At 39.6% G+C, this 24,117-nt stretch overlaps 1 protein-coding gene across 9 annotated transcripts in view; it reads right to left on the bottom strand.

The window, feature by feature from the left end:
• Positions 1–24,117, bottom strand: part of ARHGAP26 (Rho GTPase activating protein 26) — a 536,050-nt gene that overhangs the window by 208,876 nt on the left and 303,057 nt on the right. For all 9 annotated transcript variants that reach the window (XM_049873956.1, XM_049873958.1, XM_049873960.1 and 6 more), the window contains exons 15-17: positions 8,334–8,421; positions 6,664–6,722; positions 5,051–5,156 (exon numbers count right to left, since the gene is read on the bottom strand). In XM_049873956.1, the coding sequence (XP_049729913.1) occupies positions 5,051–5,156; positions 6,664–6,722; positions 8,334–8,421 (253 nt within the window). The remainder of the gene's footprint in view (positions 1–5,050; positions 5,157–6,663; positions 6,723–8,333; positions 8,422–24,117) is intronic.

Here is a 24,117-nt window from a genome sequence, read left to right as displayed (position 1 = left end):
CTTTCTTTTGATCCTTTCTAAAGAACTTCAAGGAACACTACTTAATCACTCCGGCCCATCCTTACTGGTGCCAAGATCTAGCAATGACTTTTTTTTTTTTTTTTTAAATAATCACAGTCATTTACATATGAACCCAATTCACTCTGCTTCTAGATAATTAAGGAAATATGAATATATCCTTCTTGATTTGCAAGAATGCCTGGAAATACTCAGACTCTAGTCACGGGAATGAGGAAAAAGCTAAGCCACTAGAATCTCAACCCTCAAAAACTTCTGCCAATAGATTTTGTCTATATATTTTGATAATGTCTCACACTATGCCAAGCATTTGTCTCACAATATTCCTCCACGATTACTGCAATCTATAAAATTTGGCCTTTTTTAGAAACATCCCAACATATAACAGATGATGAAAATAAACATTAGACAATTGAGTAATGAAAAGAAATCAAGGAATACAAGAAACAACGTGACTAGAGTTGATTTCACCCTCTTCATTATACTCTCTCCCACCCTTCACCCTCTAAAATCTTATAAATTGGTGTATACATGCCCACATTACAGATGTACTCATCTCCCCTCCCAAACTGGCCTTTTTGTTTCATATGTCTCCATTAAGTTGGCACGCCATGCAAAGTTCATTTAAGAGACTTGATGCTCTCTGCTGAATGTTATTTTACCAAGACTAGTTGCAGTAGGCACTGTGAGTTGCCTACTCAGAGCTTTGCTTTTATTTTGCTGTCCATGCCTCTAGTAGGTGGTTCAGGTAAATCCAGTTTTGTGTATAACAATCATGGTGGTCCCATTCCCCTTGCCAGTGATTGCTTTAGGGCCAAGCATGTGATTTAGTTCAGACCCATCAGATGTGATGGAAGTCTGCTGGAAAGCTTCTGGGAAAAATATCATCACAGCTCTTAACAAGAGGCTCAGAGAAGAAACAACACCTTTTCTGCCTCTAGACAACCACTAAATGTGCAAGGCCGTGACACATCTATGACCATGCAAGGAGCTAGACAACACAATGAGGCCAGCTGAGCAGGGACATGGAAATAACCCAAGTCCTTCATAAGCCAAGGAATTATCCAGCCCTCAGGGCTGACTGTGTGTAGTGAGACAATGATTCCCCCATTGTTTAAATCATTTTGCATTGGATTTTCTGTTTCTTGCAGCCCAAACCATCCTAAATGATACAATACCTCTTTGGAGAAACAAGACAGGGCTCTGCCTCTCTGACAATACCCTAGCAACAAAGGAATAGTCACTCTAAAAAAGAAGATTGAGGTTTATTTCTCAATTATTGTTCTGGAAAAACCAGCTGTGAACAAGTATTTTTTAATACCTGCTCCTGATGTACAGAGTCCTTCCCAATCCTCCTGCACAGCATAAACACCACAGTAAAACTACGACGAGCCACTGTGAATGGTGCGGTACGTGTGCGGTAGACAGCATACCTGGAGTCATCATAATATGCAGATGTTAGGGAACTACCTTTATTATTTATCTACTCTTACTTTCTTTTACAATTATAAGATTGGGGATTCCCCGCCCCCTTCTACCTGATGAAAACACAGAATCACACAGTTGGAAGGAAGCTCAGAAAAGAGAGGCTCAAAGAGATTGAATGATTTGCACGAGGTCCCACAGTTTGCTGGGGCTGATTTTCTTTATTATTAAAAATGCCTTATGCATGATTTTAAAACAAAGCCATTTGCTGAAAACTCAATTTAATGCAAAACTTGAATTGTAAAGACTTGGGAAATCAAAACTAATTTTTTTTTTTTACTTGTTTAATTGATAATAAAATCTCATTTTTGAACTCACTGCCTTGAGTTTCTTCTTTCTATTTCTAAACGACTCGACAGCACTAGGTTTTTTCCTGGATCCCAGTACATTCCTCTCATACCATTTTCTCTCTCCTAAAAAAAACCCCTACATATGGCCTATTCTCTTGACCAGTGGTTCTCAAGACACTATCTGCATGACAGTTAGCTGGGAAATAACTTAGGAATACACATTCCCAGGCAGAGAGTCTGATTTAGTAGACCCGGGGTGGGGCCCAGGAATGGCAATGCAAACAAGGCAGCCAGGTAATTCTGATGCTGGTGGCGCCCTAGCCAGGCTTTGAGGCATGTGGCTCTAGACTGCATACTAGATTCCAAGATCCTAACAGAAAACATCTAATTATAATAGTAGATTTAAGCAGGAGCAACAAAAATATGTGCACAGTTGCCTATAATTTTTATGTCCCCTCTGAGGTCTAAAACAAACCCAATTGCTCTATGATTTGGATGCACCCTGGTAATCACTTGCTTTGGAACTTTTGGGTTTTTATCCATTCCCCTCAAAGCTTTTTTTTTTTTCCTCTGAATGCATTTCTACTTGGAATTAAATATAAAATGCCTTAACTCTCCCTTTACAGCCAAATATTTTGAAAATATTTCAAAAAGAGTACTTGTAAAAATACACAATATAAAATGTTGCCTTTGAACCAGAAGTCTGAGATGCACAGGGTAAACACTGCAGGTAATGAGAGAGGTAAACACTGGAGTTTCCATCAGAACCAGCCCTGAAACCAAAACTTCGGAAGGAAGCTGACCATTAAGTAAGTGGACCAGAGGAACAATAGCTCAGGCGTATCCTAGGGTGAGCCTGAACCTGAGAAAACTGGAATTATACAAACTGCCTGTCCCAAATTAACTTTCCCTTACTGCTTGATTTCAAAATAAGGGTAGTGCTGTAAATGAGAATATAGAGTTTTAGTGGAATTTTAGAACTCCTCTGGGTACCAAAGAATTTTTTCAGGCCTAAATAAATACTCCTTACCGGATCCAACAGTGCTCATTTATACCTGTCTTTTTTTTCCTCCCAGCCATATTTAAATCTAGAGGCTCTGGAGACCAAGAACTTGGCATGCTGATAACCTGAGTCTGTGTGCTCTCACACCAGTTCTGACCAAGTCACATTACAGCCATGGGAGCTTGTCTATACCTAGATTTCTCCATGAGTAAATGAAACACCACAAAACCAAAGGAAATCATTGCCAAGTATCAAATGGAAGACAGAATGCTTGAGAAATGCTATATAATAACTCCAGCAACAAAACTGGTTTAAATTGGTTACAAGACAAAAAGTCTAGGTCACAGCTCTAATCTTCATATTCCTGTTGCATTACTCCTTGGGTTATGAAAAAGGATGGAGGGGCCATAGGGTGCCAAAAGAGGGAGAGAGTCAACCATTCACCCATGAGCTGGGTCCATTGTTCAAGATTTACTTTAAGGTTTTTATGTTTTTCCTTTTTAAATTTTTTTCCTTCTTTAAAATTCCTAACAATCCTCAGGGTAATTTAAAAATGGGAAACATTCAATATTGGCCCTATGCCCTTTGCTGGATCACCACTTACTCTTGGTCTTTCTTAGTCCAATTAAGCTCTCATTCTGATTGCACAGCTTGCAAAGACCCACTGCTTGCAGCTGGTCCCTGAGCCTTCTCCTCCAGCTGCTCCCAGCAGGCTTGGAGGCCTCCTGAAGACCCAGCTGCCATAAAGCAGTCACAAGTGTCCACACACATACTGGGCTGAAGTGTGTACCTGGAATTTCCTCTGTTTGGGTGAATGCCCTTCAAAGTGTGCAGAGTTTTGCAACTAAGATCTAAACCCAGCTTTTCCCTTTAACAAATGCCTGAATCTGGGTTGCATGGAATAGGCATCAAACTATCATCTCAGAGCATCTGGAGTAACTTTTTAAAGCCCAGTTCCCATTATTTTAAACACACTTCAACAGGATTCTTTGACATTTTTTGGGCATTCTCCCTGCAAACTTGCATGTTTTCTGCTATGCTTCTTAATTGTTCCTGAACATGCAGTACTGCTATGGGCACGGCAAGAAAACACATTTGATCAATAAAGGAGCAATCCCTGACTATGCCCAAATGTTTCTCACCAAAACCCCAAACGCTCTCATTTCTTCATAACTGATACATATGGAAATCTTTATGGTAACATATATATTTTCTCTCCGAGAGGTAATATCAAGTGGTTGACAGCAATATGAAAATTAACCATCTCATTCTCCCTCAGCAGGGTATCAACTTAGCCCAAAGAAACAACTTCATGGAAGAAGGAAGTAAGAATCAAAGTGGGTAAGGACCACATTTATAACTCATCACTTGAGTAGAATTTAGGGCTTAATGATTTAGGTCAACTGTTACACTCTCAATCTTTTCTTAGACTCCAGTCTCCAATCAAGAACAGTCTACCAAAGTTACTGGAAGGTTAGAATATAAAAACCGTAGTGACTGATACACCAAGGGAAGTCAGCAAAGCCTTTCCTAAAAGGTCAAACAACAGTAAACATACAGAAATCCAAAACCATTCCAAGAGTGTAAACACTCCTAGCAGGAAAATCAGGCCCCCAATGAATGCTTTGATTCTCTCAAAGGGCAAGTAGGCATTTGCCCAAATATAATTTCTTTATTCTCTATACTTCTTAAAAGGCTTTAATACAGGTAACTTCTTTACCAATGACCTTATGGATAAAGTGAGGCCATATTTGACAGATGAAGAAAATAAGGAATAGAGAGGTTAGTGGCTTCTCCAGGGCTGGTTAGGTAGTTTGTTAAGAACACAGTCAACTCTAAAACCCACGTTTTCTTATTCTAAATCCAAGGTCCAAACCCATGACATATACTAGCTCATCCTTGATAACAAGAAAAACATAAAAAAAAAAACCCATAATCCCTGAAAATTCTGCCTGGTGGCCTGGTATCACAGACAACACACTCCAGTTTCCCTTTGATCATCACAAGATCAAAGATACCAGGAAAACTCTGCCTGGTGGCTGGGCCCTTCCCCAGCCTCCTCTGCGAAGATCATCTGGCATTAGCTGCTATTATCCATCACAGTTAACGTTTCACACATTTCGTTCTCAAGCCTCTTGCATACCTGATGCAATTCCGTAGCAGGAGGGGGAAACTTAAGCAGGACTGAGACGGGCTTTACCGCTAAGAACTTTCCAGGGGAGAGGAAAGGGCCAGCAAGCAGCCTTACACCTACTTGGCCAGGTGGTTCATGAGCAGCTGTAACATCTGCCGATTTTTCTCTGGGAGCCGGTGAACAAGGCTGTGGATTTCAGAAACCCGAGACTCCTGATTCTCCAGCTCTGCAAAGGAAGGAGGGAGGTAACATTTCATCAGTGTCACAGCTAAATTAGTTTAGAAGACAAAACCAAGGGAAACTAGGGCTGGGCACTAACAGACAGAGGATTCCTCAAAGGTTTATGATCCTGTCCTGTGTACTGCATGACTAGGTCCAGAAGTCTGTTTAACGGTGTTTTCTGTAATGGGGTTCATCAAAAATGTGGCCATGAATAAATTCAAGCCAAAATCATGACATGATGAAATGAAGCCAGTCAACTGCACACCCAGAGTCGGAGCGAACTCAGGAGCAGCTGGCTCTCAAGTGATGACTTCATTTCAAGGAAAGAAGGAACTTCATGCACTTGTGAAGTGATAAACAAACCGGACATGAACAACACTGCAAGAGTCTCAAATATCAAAACAACACCTCGAGACAGCACCAAAGAAATCAAAGGAAACGTTTAGTTATTCTCAAGTCATGCGTGACAACCACTCTGGCAGGAAGAAAGCAACAGTAGATAAAATTTTAAAATCTATCTGCCAACCTGTAATGTAAATCATGGCCTGTCATGTTCTCTTCGTTGAACTTGGGTAAGTGGCTTTGTTTCTCTGGGAAACAGATTGATAGTACTCACCACACCTATTTATAGGACTGATGTGAAGTTTAATTAGGGAATGGTTGCCATGGGCTTGGAATTTCTCTGAGAGAGAAATCACATAAATACCATCTTCACTCCTAGTTTTTTCTCATGTCTTTCTCCTCCCTGTTTTAATGGAAAAACTACTAAGAGATATTAAATTAGGCCAGTAGTAGCTACCAGGGTAGACAAACTCCAAAGGCTTAAAGGAACCAGGGAGAGGCAAAGGCTATTGACATAACAGCACTGTAGGGATTCAAGCCAGATTTAAATCTAATAGAGAATCTTACTGCCCCCTTACAGGAGGCCTGCCCCACACAGACAGATTCCAGTATACTTAGGGCAGCTTGCACCTAATCCTTATGTATTTTAATACCAGTAATGACGCTAGGAACCTGGAAGATACAGCTGAAGAATGATCAGAAGCTGTAAATGGAAGACATAATGGAAAGAGGACTATGAAGTTACATAATGGTGTTGTATTCGGGGAAACACTTCCAATGCTCATTTTATGCAATGTGCAATGTCTGATTCAGTCTGCAAAATGCTGCTCAAGTGCTGAAAAAAAACAAGGAGTCAGAACTCCAATAAAAAAACTAGAAAGGTAAACTTCCCCTTTTTTCTCCTCTTCTCCCTCCCTACCCTAAAAAAAAAACACATCTAAAATTTTTCTCCTTTACTGTAAATTCGATGTGGTGGTAAGGCCCTTAGTAATCCCGATTTGGTTTTGTTTTATTCTGGGTTACAGTCTCATGAGCTTGTATGTGGGCAGTTTACATGGCAGCCTAGGAAGGATTAAACAATATTTATTTTGGGATACTGACTGTTCTTTGAAATGGAAAAATCTATTCTCTTCCTCTTAAAATTGTGACCAAAAAAAAAAAAAACTCACTTGCTGCTTTGATGAAACTTCTTTGAAACTGGTACATCATGAGTGGTCCCGGAAGCATTCTGGAATAAAAGGATATAGACTAGTCAGTTTAATAATAAAGCAATAATCATATTATCTCTAAATAGCAGCCTACAGTGTGCCCAACTGTATTATATTTCTCAAAGACAAAGATCACAGAGAAATGATAGCTACTCAACTTAGTTCTACTTCATTTCCTGGTTGAAAGGGCCCTTAGATTTCACCTGAAATTTTCACTCTCTCTGTCTTTTTTTTTTTTTTTAAGGGAATGAGTGCAACAATATTTCATAGTTACTGCTAGAAAAGTGCACATGCAAAAGTCTAGCACAAACCAAGAGGTTTCTTTTTCAGTCAGTGACTCACCCATGCACAAGAGCAATTTACGATGTGTCTAAGAAACAGTCAACTAATAATGTGCAACGACCTGAATCTGAACGCTTGTCTTCCCAGCAGCTTGTTATCTGAATCAGTTCATCTGGGAACACTATGAGAGACTTTCTAGGTGTTTTTGTAGTGGACTCACTACAGGGTGTTGCTCCTGAATGCTAGTACCTCTAGTATTAGCCATGCCACAAGCAAATTTATACTTGCTGGGTGTTAATATGTTTAAGTATAAACTTCAGTTTTTTTCTAGTAGTCCAAATAAGCTTCTGCAGAGATTTTATTTTATTCTCATTGGATCTCCTAAGTCAACACTTAGTCATAACTTGTACTACATCTTACTTTTGACTTCAAGATCCTCCCACCAACTCCGCAATAATCAATAAAACCTGCTTCTCCGATTCCTTTTCTGTAGCCTTCTGCCTTTGCTTTCCAGCCAAGCAAATCTTCTTGAGCCTCTACAAATGCTTACACAATTCCGGATTACAGCTCTCCTCTCTGCTAAAAACTAGACCCCACCTTCCTGCGTAAGAAGAACTATAGTGAAGAACTATAGTATTCCTATCATTCAAGTCCAGCAGAAATTTCTATCTGTTCATGAATCTAGCTGACTCTTGCAGACAATCACCACCCCCAAGAGTCAGGGGAGGAGAAGTGGAAAAGATGTTAATCATATATACTATTACAAAGGGAAATAGTCCTCTCTCCAGTAAAGTAGTATTTTCCAATCTAAGCAGAGGGAGTCATAAAAAAGTTCTATTAAGTTCTAATTGTTAGGGACCAATGTCAGCAATATACTCTCTGCAATGCACAAAATTATCTAAATACACGGGGTATGCAATCATACATTTTCTACAGAATGTGATAAGTGATTCCTTGGGTTCTTAACAGAGTATTTAGGAATTTCAAGGAAGACCACATTTTAGATTAAAAACCAAACCCACTGCCATTGAGTAGATTCTGACTCATAGCTAACTGCCACACAGGGTTTAGATTGGGGCCCCTTTATTCAAGGCTGATTATCACAATAGCTTCTTACAAAGAGTAAAACTTCCTAAATCACTTGTGGCACCACTGCACAATGGCAAGCTATCAACCATGGACCATTTACAATCGTTTTGACCAGCTGAGCTAATTGCACCCACACAGAAGCTGTTTCCACATCTCAAACACCCACCCAACAACTCTGCGGAGGCTGAAAATAAAACTGCATTCTTCCTGATTGGAGGACAACAAGCTGGCAGCCTACCCTGCAAATGCAAAGTCCCTACCTTAGGTAAGTCTTCAGTGCACTAGTGATGGTCTTTATCTCCCATTCGGCACAGATATCCGTTTCTGTTTCAGAAGCGGTTTTGGGGTCTAAAATAAAGAAAACACAATGCTTACAGCAGAGAATGCAGCTATGCAATAAAAAAAACATACATAAAAGTGTTTAATCTTACTACTAACTGAAGAAATGCAAGTTAATACAAAAACAACATGTATTTTAGCCTAACTTAGGAAAATGTTGAAAAATCCAAATATCTATTGTCGGCAAGGATGCAGTCACACTGATCCTCTTATGAGCTACTGGAGGCAGTGGAGAGAAATGCAACAGTTCTGAAAAGTAATTTGGCGATATATATCAAGAGTCATAAAACTGTTTATACCCTTTGAACCCGTAATTCCACTTCTCACAAGCTATCCTCCGGAAATAGGATAGGACAGGAGAAAAGTTACACACCCAAATAATGTTTAGCACACACGATTCTACACAACAGCAGGAAAATTTTAAAAAGGAAGCAACTAAATGTCCAAAGAAAGGATGATTAAGTTAATCCTGTGTACCTAATATTACGTTGCTGTTTAAGTGATAATGACTTATAGCAACATGAAAAATGCCTATTATCATGTAATATCAACCCCCCCCCCAAAAAAATGAAGATATAAAAGTTTGTGAGAAACTCCTATACTCAAAGGAGGTACTCTAAAATTAAAATAGTGGTTGGGTTAGCATGGTGGAATTGTGGCTTTTACATTTTCCAAACTGCCTATGGTTTTATTCTATTACTTTCATATTTTTGTAAAGTTGCCTAAAACACAGAAATGCAATGAGAACCACTATAATTTTATCAGCTTCTGATCACTTTTTCTTTTGTCTCTTCTTGCTTGGACTTTTAAACAAACGTGGATATTTTTAAAAAATGTGTATTCAAAAAGAGGAGAGAAAATTATTTTAGTTTTCCTGAGCAGCACACAGGAAGGTGAGACTAGAAGACAGAGAGTAAAAATTGCTTCACTAGTCAGCAGAGCCCCGTCTCATCGCTGGTGAGGTGGTTGGGTCACATACAAACTGGTGAAAGGGAAGTGGCGCATTTCAGTGTGTTTACATGACAGCCCAGGTTCCTTATACTGGCTAAAGCCTAGTTATTTATCTCCCAGCTCCCATTCCCTTTCTTTCTGCCCAGCCTCTCATCTTCAGCTGGGAGGCCACCCTTTTCTTACTACTTGTCCGTGTACTTGGGTGAGTCTCCATCATCCGGATTCAGGACATAACCAATCAAAGCACAGCATCTCTCGGGACACAGTGACCTGTTCAGGGATGGACCAAGGCCAAAGCCAGTCCAATCAGAGTGAACTTCAAGACATTTCCAGGTGTGTGTGGGTGGGGGTGTGGGGAGGGTAGAAGACATCTGCTGTTTCCTGTGGGCTTGCACCTGGGATGTTATGCAACAGCCAGGTCCCACCAGGTAGAGCCTGAGAGTGAGGTCAAAACACAAAGCCAGGGTAGAAAGTAGAAAGAACTAGGTCTTGATGACGTGGTTTGAGCCCTTGTGTCTGGCCATGCCTTTTCAGTGATGTGAGCCAACAAATTCCTGTAAGCCAGCGAAGGCGACGTTTTCTGTTTTCACAATCCAGAAAGATCTAAGTAACACACCAGGTAAACAGAGACAGCCACTGGACTCTCTTTCTGGACAGTCTCCTAGGAGAATTTTGAGAAGCCAACTAAGAGTTTCTTCCTGCAAGGTCAACAGCATTTCAGCTGGAAAAGGGGAATGTGTCACAGGTGGGCTAACACATTTTCTGTTTACTGGGAAAACGAACGGGAAAGAGCCCACTTCCATTGGAAGGCCAGATACTCATGAGTACCTTAGGATTTAGCCTATAATCCCCCTGGTAGGATCAGAAATCTGCTCTCAGTGTACCCCCCGACACACATTAGGAGACTACAGAGGAAAGGGTACCAGCTCATGCAATGTTTGGATCCTAAAGGCAGAACACCTGTGTGATGTTTGCAGGTGACCCTGGGTAATATACTTTCTTGTCACATGAAAACAAACAAGGAAGAACCTAAAGAGCATGGTTTTATTTCTAGGGCCACCCAAAAACACAGAATAGTAAATTCCACAGGGTTCTATCACAGCAAAATTCTGAAAATGCACAAAATGTGGCTTCCCTAATATCCAAAACCTCTTCAGCTTTTTTTCCTTTCTTTGTCATCTCATACTCAATGGTTTCTTCCTTCAAAAGTGTACATACCAAAAAATCTTTGCTGAGCATGACCTTTTCCCTCCCCACCCCCAAGATGCATGGAGAGGTGCCACACTGCATGGCTCCTGGATATGAGACAAATGTTACTGTACATTTTTTTGAAGAACAAACCAACTTTACCCAAGAAGAGTGAACATGATGCTACACGAGCAGCAGTTGGCAAGTCCAGGAGTTGTGAACTGTTCCATGAACCACATTTAGCAAACTAATGATTAGCTTCCACGTATTCGGGCCCTGTAACCATAGGAATATTGTGTAACATTACAGAGAGAAGAATCAAATTACAGCCTGGCTGAAGGGCTTTTTATAGCATGATGAGGCAAGGCTCATAACTTGAGCACGTCCATTTTAATTCATTTAATATCCAAACTAAATCGAATACAGCCTCCTAAGCTATCCTATTTTCAGAAAGCGCTGCCAGTTTCTACACTTCCCTACCAATGCTTGGTGCTTCCCTCACTTGCAGAATAAATATGGTGGTGTCTGAACATATTTATGCACAATTTTCTCCTGAACTCAGTATATTCCTTCCCACCATGGCACTTGACCACTGTAGGGCTTAGTGAAAACGATCCAAACTAGAGGAGAAATCTAATGTACAGAAAGGCACCATGGGCTAAGGGAGAATGAGCGTTATCTCTTCAACCTACTATCATAAAATTCAGAAAAACAGGAGGCAAAGACTGGAAGGAGAGGTTGTAAGGGGAGGCATCTGAGAAATGTCACACTGGATCAGTCCCAAGATCCATCTAGTCTGGTACTATGCAGCTGATAAAGACGCTGAAGGACAGGGTGGAAGAAATGATTAGGAAACTCATTTATGTATTCCTAAATTGCCTAACAACATATTATAATGTAGACAAATCTAATTTTTTGTTTAAGAGAGAAGGTAATATACGCACACAATAACAAAAAAGAGATTCAAACAAAACAGATACATATTAAAAGGTAAGTTTTTTCTACTCTAAGGGCAACTGCTAATGCCAGTTTTTTTTTCATGTCTCTCCTTTCTCTAACAATCTATATACATACAAGCACATATATGCTATTTTCATTTAATAATATCTCAGAAATTATTCCATATCAGCACACAAATAATGCATCATGGTATTTCACTGTATACCATAATCAATTTAATGTCCCCTATTTTTTTTTTTTTTTTTTTATTGTATCCTCGTACAGGCCTTACCAAGGAGCCCTGGCGGCACAACGGTTAAGCACTCAGCTGCTAACTGAAAGGTTGGTGGTTTGAACCCACCTAGTGGCTCAGCAGAAGAAAGACCTGCCAGTCTGTTCCTATAAAGATTACAGCCTGGGAAACCCTATGGGGCAGTTCTACTCCATCACATGGGGTCACTATGAGTCAAAATCAACTTGACGGCACCTAACGACAACAACATGTCTGACCTGCGGAAAAAAAACTCCCAAAAGTGGAATTCCTGGGTCAAAAGGTATGTGCCGTTTTAACTTTCAAAGCTATTGCTCAACTGCCCCTCAGAAGTTTTACCACTACATGAAAGTATGAGAGTGACTCCTTCCCCACATCCTTGACAACAACGTGTAATCAAACACTTTACTAGCCAATCTGAAAGGTAAGGAAAAAGAAAAAAGACGACTATCTCATTGCTTAAAATTGCATTTCTGTAGTGAGGACAGAGGTTGAGAATCCTTTCCTGCGTGTGTGCATGTTTTTAAATTCAAGTTTACTGAGGTATAACCATCCTTTTTAAGTTTACAGTGCCATGATTTTTGGCGAATATATACAGCCACGTACCCACCACCACAATCAAGTTATAAAACATTTCTATCACCCCCAAAAGTGCCCTGTGACCCATTATAGGCAACCCCCTCCCTCCACCTTTAGTCCCTGGCAAACACTTTCACTTAGCATTATGCTTTTGAAATTCATCCATGTTGTTGCTCGTATCAGTGGTTCATTCCTTCTATTACTGAGTAGCAGTCAATTTTATGGATATGCCATAGTGAATGTTGACAGCCATTTGGGTTGTTTCCAACTTCTGACTGTTATGTATAAAGCTGCTATGAACATTTGCATAGAGGTCTTTGTTTAGATTACCTTTTCATCTCCTGAGTAAATATCTAGGAGAGGAAATGGGTAATACGGCTTAGGGGTAGGTCATATAGCAAGAGTATCTAACTTTGTAAGAAACTGTCAAATTGTTTTCCAAATGGCTGGGGCATTTTCCATTCCCACCAGCAATAAACGAAAGTTCTAGTTGCTTCAGATCCCTGCCAGCACTTGATATGGTCAATCTTTTTAATTTTAGCTATTCTGGTAAGTGTGTAGTGGTATTCCATTTTTTAGGTGTGTAGTTCCCTACCGACTAATGAGGAGTCCCTGGGTGGCACAAATCGTTAAGCACTCAGCTCCAACTGAAAGACTGGCAGTTCTAATCTACCCAGAGGCGCCTTGGAAGAAAGGCCTTCTGAAAGAAAATGGTCACTGAAAACCCTGTGGAGTGCAGTTCTACTCCAAAACACACAGGGTTACCATGAGTGTTGGAACAGACTCAACGGCAACTGGTCTGTTTTTTGGTTTAATGACTAATGGTATTGGTAATCTTTTCATGTGCTTTTTGGTCATTTGTATATCTTCTTTAGTGAAGTGTTTGCTCAAATCTTTCGTCTATTTTAAAAATTAGGTTGGTTGTGTTCTTATTATATTCTGCACATAAGTCATATATCAGATGCATGCTTTGCAAGTATTTTCCCCTAATCTGTAGCTTGTCCTTTCTTTTTCTTAACAGTATCTTTTAAAGAAAAAAAAAAATCTTTTAAAGAGAAGTGTTTTAATTATATAAAGTTCAATTTATCAGTTTATTCTTTTACACTTCTGGCTTTTTTGTGTTCTATCTAACAAATCTTTGCCTTAGCCAAGGTCACAATGATTTTCTCCTAGAAGTGATGTAGTTTTAACTCTTAGGTTTAGGAATATGACCCATTTCTAGTTAATTTTTGTATATAGTATAAGATAATGGTTGAAATTCCTTTTTTCCTGTACCGGTGCCCATTTGTACCAGTACCATATGTTGAAAAGATTGTCCTCTACCCCATTAAATTACGTTGACAAGTTATCAAAAATCGATTGACTATTTACGTACGGGTCCTATTTCTGGACTCTCTTATCCGTTCCACTGATGTATATGGCTGTCCTTGGGAAATACCATATGGTCTTGCTTCCCTGCGTTTAAAAGTTAGTTATAAATAGTTTTTGTGATCAGTCTTTTTCTTAAAACCTCTTACCTTTTCACACTCTCCATCTCCATGACATCTCTGGGGAAGAAGTTTATGTAAGTATGCTATCCTCTGTGTAAGTAAGACTTCATTTATCCTACACATAATTCTTTCAAGACTAGATTTCATATTTAGCAATTTGATAAACAAATTTGTTTATTCTAATTGCTTTCTGATTCTAAAAATCATACATCTTAAAAACTTCTCATATCTAGTCATGTCACCTAAGAATCCTGAGTATCCACAACCGCTTCTGTCTTGAGATCTTAAAGCTCTTACTGTCTCAAGTCCCTATCTTAGGGAAACCTGCCTGAAGCACCCTCATAAAGCAAAGGTAGTGGTGGGAGAAGCGGAGAGGAAGATGCCACCATCAGCGGTCTCCATTCTCTGGGAACTCAGAGTTGTGGCTAATAGTGACCAGAACAGACATTCCTTCATCCAAGCAGTCTACTATCTCCCAGTGCTGGTCATCATTTGTCTTCTCCCCTTTACAAAAAAACCAAAACCAAACCTGTTGCTGGTGAGTCAATCCTGACTCATAGCAACCCTATGGGACAGAGTAGAACTGCCCCACAGGGTTTCCAAGAAGCGCCTGGTAGATTCGAACTGCCGACCTTTTTGTTAGCAGCCGTAGCACTTAACCACTATGCCACCAGGGTTTCCTCTGGTCCTTACTGAAGGGCATAATTGGAACTTTACTCTTTGTACGGCTCCCCTACTTGCATTAGGCTATAGTCTTCAAAGCCTGGGGTTGTTTCCACTCGTCCCTATGATAAGCCTTTAGGTTTCCGGCATTGTCATGAAAAATGTCTACTACTTTAGGGTTTCTTCAGAAAGAAATCCTTGATTGCTTTTACTCATGCTACTCTGGGAAAAGGGGTAGGAAATGAGGTGCACAGAAAAAATGAACACAGCCCCTCGAGGTCTCAGAGGAATAAGGAAGGACAGTTTATGGCTAGATTATAGGGAAGTGGGTGAGGCATGCAACTGTGATATGGTGCTTTGACACACTGCTATTTAATACTTCCTACGTGTTCTCTGTAGCAATAACTTTGCTTTAAATATTAGTAAAAAAGGAAAAAAAATTTTTTTACATGTTCTCTGTAGCAATAACTTTCTTTAAATATTAGTAAAAAAGGAAAAATTTACAGGATAAGATGAGCAAAAATACCAACACTGAATTGGCATACCTGTGCCATCCCAGTAAAATATTAATAAAGATACAGAAAAGGCACACGAAGTTTCAACATCACAGAAAATTAGGCTCTCAGTTAACATTCTCCCTATTGCCACAAGGAATATTCAGCAGACAAAGCTCAGCTGAAGCCCTGAGGAAAACCCACTTGGAGCAACAGTATCACAGGTGACAACCATCCCTCCACCCTAAAGCACAGTCCCGTGACCTCTAGTGAGGGATGCCACAGTGCACCCCCACCCAGCACACATAATGAAGAAAACTGCTTTGGGAGCGGCCAGGGCTGTTTTAGGATTACAATCCAGGCAGTGAAATTACATATGCGGGGGTGGGGGGGGGGGTGGATTTAGAAAAGGGAAGGTTCTGGGAAAAACAAGGGTGACAAGAATCACAACATACTTCAGATAAACCAGAATTAAACTCCACTTTTCCCAGGGCCGTGACCAAAAAGCAGAACCAGGGGAAATCTATTCAGGTTTAAAGGTCTACACTTAATGAAAGGTTTAAAAATGCCACAAAGGCGGCTGGAATCATTTACAACGGCCCTCCAATTTCACATTATGAGGGTGATTCTCATATGATTCAGGAAAACAGTACCAGAACAAGGAGAATCTGGCCTCAGCGAATTTAATAGCAAAGATGTATAAACTTCTTAGGTTTGATTAAACAGAAGATTAAAAAAGCTGATGAAAATCAAGAAAATTGATAAACCACTGCCCAAACTGACAAAAGAAAAACAGGAGAGGAAGCAAATAACCCGAATAAGAAATGAGATGGGCAGTATTACAACAGACCCAACTGAAATTAAAAGAATCATATCAGATTACTATGAAAAACTATACTCAAACAAATTTGAAAGCCTAGAAGAAATGGATGAATTCCTAGAAACACACTACCTACCTAAACTAACACAAGCAGAGGTGGAACAACTAAATAGACCCATAATAAAAGAAGAGATTCAAAAGGTAATCAAAAAACTCCCAATAAAAAAAGCCCTGGTCCAGACTGCTTCCCCGCAGAGTTCTACCAAACTTTCAGAGAAGAGTTAACACCACTACTACTAAAGGTATTTCAGAGCCTAGAAAAGGACGGAATACTACCAAACTCATTCTATGAAGCCACCATATCCCTGACACCAAAACCAGGTAAAGACACCACAAGAAAATTATAGACCTATATCCCTCATGAATGTAGACACAAAAATCCTCAACAAAATTCTAGCCAATAGAATTCAACAACATATCAAAAAGTAATTCACCATGACCAACTGGGATTCATACAAGGCATGCAGGGATACAACATTAGAAAAACAATTAATGTAATCCACCACATAAATAAAAGACAAGAATCACATGATTTTATCAATTGATGCAGAAAAGGCATTTGACAACATTCAACACTCACTCATGATAAAAACTCTCAGCAAAATAGGAATAGAAGGAAAATTTCTCAACATAATAAAGGGCATTTATACAAAGCCAACAGCTGACATTACCCTAAATGGAGAGAGTCTGAAAGCATTCCCATTGAGATACAGAGCCACACAAGGATGCCCTTTATCACCACTCTTATTCAACATTGTGCTGGAGGTCCTAGCCAGAGCAATTAGGCTAGATAAAGAAATAAAGGCATCCAGACTGGAGAGAAAGAAGTATCTCTATTTGCAGGTGACATGATCTTATACACAGAAAACCCTAAGGAATCCTCCAGAAAACTACTGAAACTAATAGAAGAGTTCAACAGAGTATCGGGATTCAAGATAAACATACAAAAATCAGTTGGATTCCTCTACACCAACAAAAAGAACATCGAAGAGGAAATCACCAAATCAATGCCATTTACAGTACCCCCAAGAAGATAAAATACTTAGGAATAAATCTTACCAGAGATGTAAAAAACTTATACAAAGAAAACTACAGCACACTTCTGCAAGAAACCAAAAGAGACTTACATAAGTGGAAGAACATACCTTGCTCGTGGATAGGAAGACTTAATGTTATAAAAATGTCTATTCTACCAAAAGTGATCTATACATTTAATGCAATTCCAATCCAAATCCCAACGACATTCTTTAATGAGATGGAGAAACAAATCACCAATTTCATAGGGAAGGGAAAGAGGCCCCGGATAAATAAGGCATTACTGAAAAAGAACAAAGTGGGAGGCATTACGTTACCTGATTTTAGAACCTATTATACCGCCACAATAGTCAAAACAGCCTGGTACTCGTACAACAACACATACATGGACCAATGGAACAGAATTGAGAATCCAGAAATAAATCCATCCACATACGAGCAGTTGATATTTGACAAAGGCCCCAAAACAGTTAAATGGGGGAAAGACAGTCTTCTTAACAAATGGTGCTGGCATAACTGGATATCCATCTGCAAAAAAATGAAACAAGAACCATACCTCACTCCATGCACAAAAACTAACTCAAAATGGATCAAAGACCTAAATATAAAATCTAAAATGATAAGGATCACGGAAGAAAAAATAGGGACAACGTTAGGAGCCCTAATATATCGCATAAACAGTATATAAAACATAATAAAGAATGTAGAAGAAAAACTAGATAACTGGGAGCTCCTAAAAATCAAACATCTATGCTCATCCAAAGACTTCACCAAAAGAGTAAAAAGACTACCTACACACTGGGAAGAAGTTTTTAGCTATGACATTTCTGATCAGCGCCTGATCTCTAAAATCTACATGATACTGCAAAAAGACAAATAACCCACTTAAAAAATGGGCAAAAGAGATGAATAGACACTTCACTACAGAAGACATTCAGGTAGCTAACAGATACATGAGGAAATGTTCACGATCATTAGCCATTAGAGAAATGCAGATCAAAACTACAATGAGATTTCATCTCACTCCAACAAGGCTGGCATTAATCAAAAAAACACAAAATAATAAATGTTGCAGAGGCTGTGGAGAGACTAGAACACTTATACACTGCTGGTGAGAATGTAAAATGGTAAAACCACTTTGGGAATCGATTTGGCGCTTCCTTAAAAAGCTAGAAATAGACCTACCATACAATCCAGCGATCCCACTCCTTGGAATATATCCTAGAGAAATAAGAGCCTTTATACGAACAGATATATGCACACCCATGTTTTTTTGCAGCACTGTTTACAATAGCAAAAACATGGAAGCAACCAAGGCGCCCATCAACAGATGAATGGATAAATAAATTATGGTATATTCACACAATGGAATACTACACATCAATAAAGAACAGTGAGTGAAACATTTCATAACATGGAGGAACCTGGAAGGCATTATGCTGAGTGAAATTAGTCAGTTGCAAAAGGACAAATATTGTGTAAGACCACTATTATAAGAACTTGAGAAATAGTTTAAACTAAGAAAACATTCTTTCATGGTTATGAGAGGGGGGAGGGGGGAGGGGGATGGGAGAGGGTCATTCACTAATTAGACAGTAGATAAGAACAGGTGAAGGGAAAGACAGCACACAATACAGGGGAGGTCAGCACAATTGGACTAAACCAAAAGCAAAGAAGTTTCCTGAATAAAGTGAATGTTTCGAAGGCCAGTGTAGCAAGGGCAAGGGTCTGGGGACCATGGTTTCAGGGGACATCTAAGTCAACTGGCATAATAAAATCTATTAAGAAAACATTCTGCATCGCACTTTGAACAGTGGCATCTGGGGTCTTAAACACTAGCAAGTAGCCATCTAAGATGCATCAGTTGTTCTCAACCCACCTGAATCAAAGGAGAATACCAAGGACACAAGGCGATTAGGAGCCCAAGAGACAGAAAGGGGCACATGAACCAGCAACTACATCATCCTGAGACCAGAAGAACTAGGTGGTGCCCAGCTTCATCCGATGACTGCCCTGACAGGGAACACAACAGAGAACCCCTGAGGGAGCAGGAGAGCAGTGGGATGCAGACCCTACATTCTCATAAGACCAGACTTGATGGTCTGACTGAGACTAGAAGGACCCCGGTGGTCATGGCCCCCAGACCTTCTGTTGGCCCAGGACAGGAACCATTCCCAAAGCCAACTCTTTGGACATGGATTGGACTGGACAACGGGTTGAAGAGGGATGCTGCTGAGGAGTGAGCTTCTCGGATCAGGTGGGCACTTGAGACTATGTTGGCATCTCCTACCTGGAGGGGAGATGGGAGGGTGGAGGGGGTTAGAAGCTGGTGAAATAGACATGAAAAGAGAGAGTGGCAGGAGAGAGCGGGCTGTCTCATTGGGGGAGAGTAACTGGGAGTATGTAGCAAGGTGTATATGGGTTTTTGTGTGAGAGACTGACTTGATTTGTAAACTTTCACTTAAAGCACAATAAAAATTATTAAAAAAAAAAAAAAGCCTGTGGAAATACTTAATAGCATAAAAGAGACCACTGGAATACTCTGAAATAACATTCAGAAAGTACCTGTTCTGTACACAGTATGTATAAAATGCCAAAAAATGTGGATGCTGTGAAATAAGACATCAAAAAATAGTAAGGAACAGACTGAAATAATAAAGGTGATGGTTGACAGCAGAACTGAAAAGGATGGGATAAGCAAAACCAATGAAGACACTAAAAATTCAATTACGAAATTAAGATGTGTATTACAAACAACAAAGAAAATAATCAACCCAGCAGAAATTCAAATGAATGATATGAATGTGTGGTGACGGGTTTGAGGATTTTTCCTAGAATGTGAAGAAATAGAAAACAAAGAAACATTAAAAAGGTGGAAAAAGAAAATAATGTATTTTTTTTTTCAAGGTTGAGAATTACAGCAAACAAAAAAATGACTTGTTTAAAAATTTTTCATTAAATGGCTATTGGCCAGTTTGATAACTATGTCAGGAAAAGAAGAGCTAGCTTCCATTCTGCATGAATATATTTCAGATGGATTTTAAGGAAAACAAAAGAGATTTTTTGTAGTCTTGAATGGTGAAGGTCTTTTAAGACATAAGCCATCTAGAAAAAAAGATTGATAGATTGGACTTGAGCCCCGGTGGCACAACGGTTAGGTGCTAAGCTATTATTTAAAAGGTGGGCAGTTGGAACCCATTCATTCAGTGGCTCACCGGGAGAAGGACCTGGAGATCTGTTTCCTTAAAGATTACAGCCAAGAAAACCCTATGGGGCAGTTCTACTCTGTCACATGGGGTCGCTATTGCCCAGTCCTGCACCAGCTTCATGATTGTTGGTATGTTTGAGTCCATCGTTACGGCTATTGTGTTAATCCATCTCATTGAGGGTTTCACTTGTTTTCGCTGGCCCTCCACTTTACCCAACATGATGTTCTTTTCTTACAACTGAACATTCATGTATCACAACAGACTACAGAAATAGGGACTGTTATTACATACACAGAGAGAGACTAGAAGGGTTTGAATAATTTGTCTAGGGCCAAACAAATATGCAATGGAACGGCAACTTATCTAACTCCAATGTCTATGTTCTTAATCCCTTGTATTCTGCCCCTATGGGGATAGTCACCTGAGTGCTTTTTAGAAAGATGAAAAATGGCAATCAACCCAAATGTCCAGTAAGAGTGATCTTATTAAAATGTCATAGTACGTCTATACAATATGTGACCAAGAAAATCACACCCTAGAAGAACTTGAATAACATGGGAAAACAGACATTGTATGGTGCTGCATGAATAAGACCTGCTAAAGAGCAGTATATATACACAGTAAGAATCTAATTGTATAAACATGTTATGTTATATCATATTATATAAGGTAACAGTGAGATGATGAAACAATCTATAAAGGCTTTCTGCACTCTGCAGGATTTTGGTTTTCTACATTTTGTATTTGTTCAAATTTTCTACAATGACCATTCCTAACTTTTAATTTTAAAAAAGTGATTTAAAATATATAGGGAGAGAAAGGAAGACAGAAAGGTATGTATGAGCATATAGTTGATTTAAAAAACAAAAGCAAATGTTAGGATAAAATTTGGAAATATTTATCTTCTCATAACATGCAGGAAAACAAAAACCCGGTACATGCACAAAAAAATAATCTGTTTCTAGGAATTTGTAAGTCTCCCCAAGTCCTTTTCATTCTCCAAAGACTAATGACCTCTGTTGCTAGGAAGAAGGGATCAAGGGTAGCTCTTGGTATGACACTAAGACAAGGAAATTCTAGCATGCTTTCTTAAGGAATCCTAAACAGTAAACGTAGATGTTCTCAGAGCACTAGCTCTTACATTCCTCTTCAACCTAAGTCCCTCGATAGATTAAGAGAGCAAAGCATAAACTCAAAATGATCAACAGAAGTCGCTGGTTTTTACTTTTACACACACTTTCAATAATAAAGCACACTAATCCATTTTAGAGAGCCTCTGACAAATATACCCAGTCTTACATAGTGCCTGGCATATACTAAGGCATCTAATGAATATATGATAAAGAGATAGTAAACGAATGGTTCATACTCAGCCCAGACAGCTCAGTTTTGGAGTATAGGAACCAAATTTATTTTATACTCTTGGCTAGCCCAGCCCAGTACCAGTACCAAATACTGATGCTGATAAGAGTATGATCACAAATGGAAAGGGAAACAGAGCTTCCTCTTCAGGTTCTGAGGCTCCAAGCCTAATGAGTAAGTCTTTAATTCTAAGATTCAGAACTGGCTAACCTAACTAGGAGTGAAAATCACAGACACCAATCTCGTCTTTTAGTTTGATATTGCACCATGGTCATCTCTCAGCTCTGTCTGGACCTCACTCTGGATTCCAGTCCATCTGTAATGTCCTTCTGGCAGAGGCAGCAGGCCTTGTGATTTTCAGCTGCTAGTTATTAGCTTTTCCTGATATTTCTCAGATGTTCATGATTACTTTCTCCATCCATGGGAAGACTGAGGAAGAGAAATGGACAAATATCTTGTTCGAGGGTCACTAAGAGAAATGATAGAAACAAGATTCTTTCATAACTACTTTTTTGCTTAGCACTACTGAGCTAAGGCTGTTCTTTCTTAAACTAATAAGTCAGTTTAAAACGTCGTATTTCTTTTCGTTAGTGTCACTTTAGATAATATTCTGCCATCTTTGAAACCTCTCTGCCTCTTCCACTCCCCCACAACCAGTTGGTTACAAAGTCCTGTTGAGTTTCTCTCTCTAATCATTTTGAGCCTGTCCTTTATTCCTGACCTGAGAACAGCTATCTTGTTTAGCCCTTGATATGGTATGCTCTGCCTAACCTATTGTAACTCTTCCCTAAATTGTCTGTTTCCTTCATGTTTTTCATGATCAAATACATGCTGCACATTGCTGCCAGGGTATCTTCCTAAAGCTACAATCTAATCTTGTCTTACTTGTGTTGAACACTTTTTTTTTTTTTTGGTTGTTGTTTTTTAATCCAGTCAGCAGCCATTACTTCAGGGAAGCACTCCATCATTCTGTTAATAATTCTGCTCAGTCCATGGACCACCTAACCCCTGATGCCCCTTTCCTTTCAATCCTGACCCCCATTCACACACACACACAACCAGAAACAGGCACAAGATCCAGGCCTGGCCAAGATGACCCATCTGCCATGGATCATGTTATTAGCCCAAGATTGAGACATGAGCCATATGACTGGTACCATACTGGCCAATCAGAGTCCTCCATGGGGCCTTCTGCAAAAATTGTCAAGAAAGACCCTCTCGAAGCCGTGATCGCCGGATGCTCTGTTAACCCAGAACTAAAACCATTCCCAAAGCCCACTCTTCAGACAAAGATTAGACTGGACTATAAAACATAAAATAATACTTGTGAAGAAGAGTGTGCTTCTTAGTTCAATCGGATACACGAGACAAATGGGCAGCTCCTATCAGGAGGCAGGATGAGAAGCAGGAAGGGACAGGAACTGGTCGGGTGGACACAAGAAACCTGGGGTGGAAAGGGGGAGTGTGTTGTCACATTATAGGGATTGCAACTAATTCACATAACAATATGTGTATACATTTTTGTGTGAGAAATTAACTTGAGCTATAAACTTTCACCTAAAGCATAATAAAAAAAAGGATAGACAGACCCTCTCATTTCAGTGATCACAAGCTCCAGCTAACGCTGGAGCTATCTGGGACACTCTTTCCCACAGAGAATAAAGTCTGTTAGAAATAAAGCCAATACCAAGACCAGCAGAGTTCACACACAATGAGAAGCCAAGGAAAAAAGGGGGAAAGGCTCCAACAAATTTAAAGATGTCTTTTGAGACACCAGACCCTGCCATACTTCTATCACCTTGGACTTACCAGTTATGTGAGCAAATAAACACTTTTCCCCCCTGTAAACTCTTCTGAATAGTCTTCTTGTGTCATGAGCAAGAGTCCTAATGCATACAACTCCACTACTTAGAAACCTTTAATAACATCACTTCCTACAGAAAAGGAAGAAACCCAAAGTCCTTAGCATAATTATCAAGTTCTCTACAAATGGGGCCACCTTAGCTTTCCAGCTCCCCAGCCTTAAGTACTTCTTTCAAATATTAAAATAATAATAATAGAATCAACACCTTCTGTTAGAGCCATCGCTGGCCTGTCTAGAGTTTTTCTCCCACCACGTCGTTGCTTGCAATATGCCCTGAGTCCAAATTACTGTCCCACTCTCTCCCTCACTATTCAATCTTCCAGATCCAGCTCATTGGGGGCGCCCATTTCATGTTTCACATTACACCTTTGAAATATATGCATGTCCCTCCCTTCCCAGGACTCTTTACAGACAAGGAGCAGCTCTTTCTCTTGCACTTGACAATTTTTTTCTAGAAATCAGACACTCCAGAAATGTCTACAGGTTTTGTCAGAAACGAAAGACAAGCTGAGGATTGATATCTGTTAGACTTTTAACTCCTCCTTACATTCAAATTTCTCAAAAATTAACCAAATCACCACACAATCCAGCAATTATACGGTTGGGCACTTATCCTAGAGAAACACAAGTTTATACTCACACAAAAACCTTCATAGCAACTTTATTCATAGCAGCTAAAAACCAGAAACAACTCAGATGCCCTTCAATAGGTGAATGAATAGTTAAACAGACTGTGATATATCCATATAATGTAATACTATTCAGCCACAAAAAGGAACA

The sequence above is a fragment of the Elephas maximus genome, chromosome 2 (assembly GCF_024166365.1).
Source record: "Elephas maximus indicus isolate mEleMax1 chromosome 2, mEleMax1 primary haplotype, whole genome shotgun sequence".
NCBI classification, from domain to species: Eukaryota; Metazoa; Chordata; class Mammalia; order Proboscidea; family Elephantidae; genus Elephas; species Elephas maximus.
Note: the sequence above shows the minus strand (reverse complement) of the source record. Positions and strands in the feature narration are given on the sequence as shown.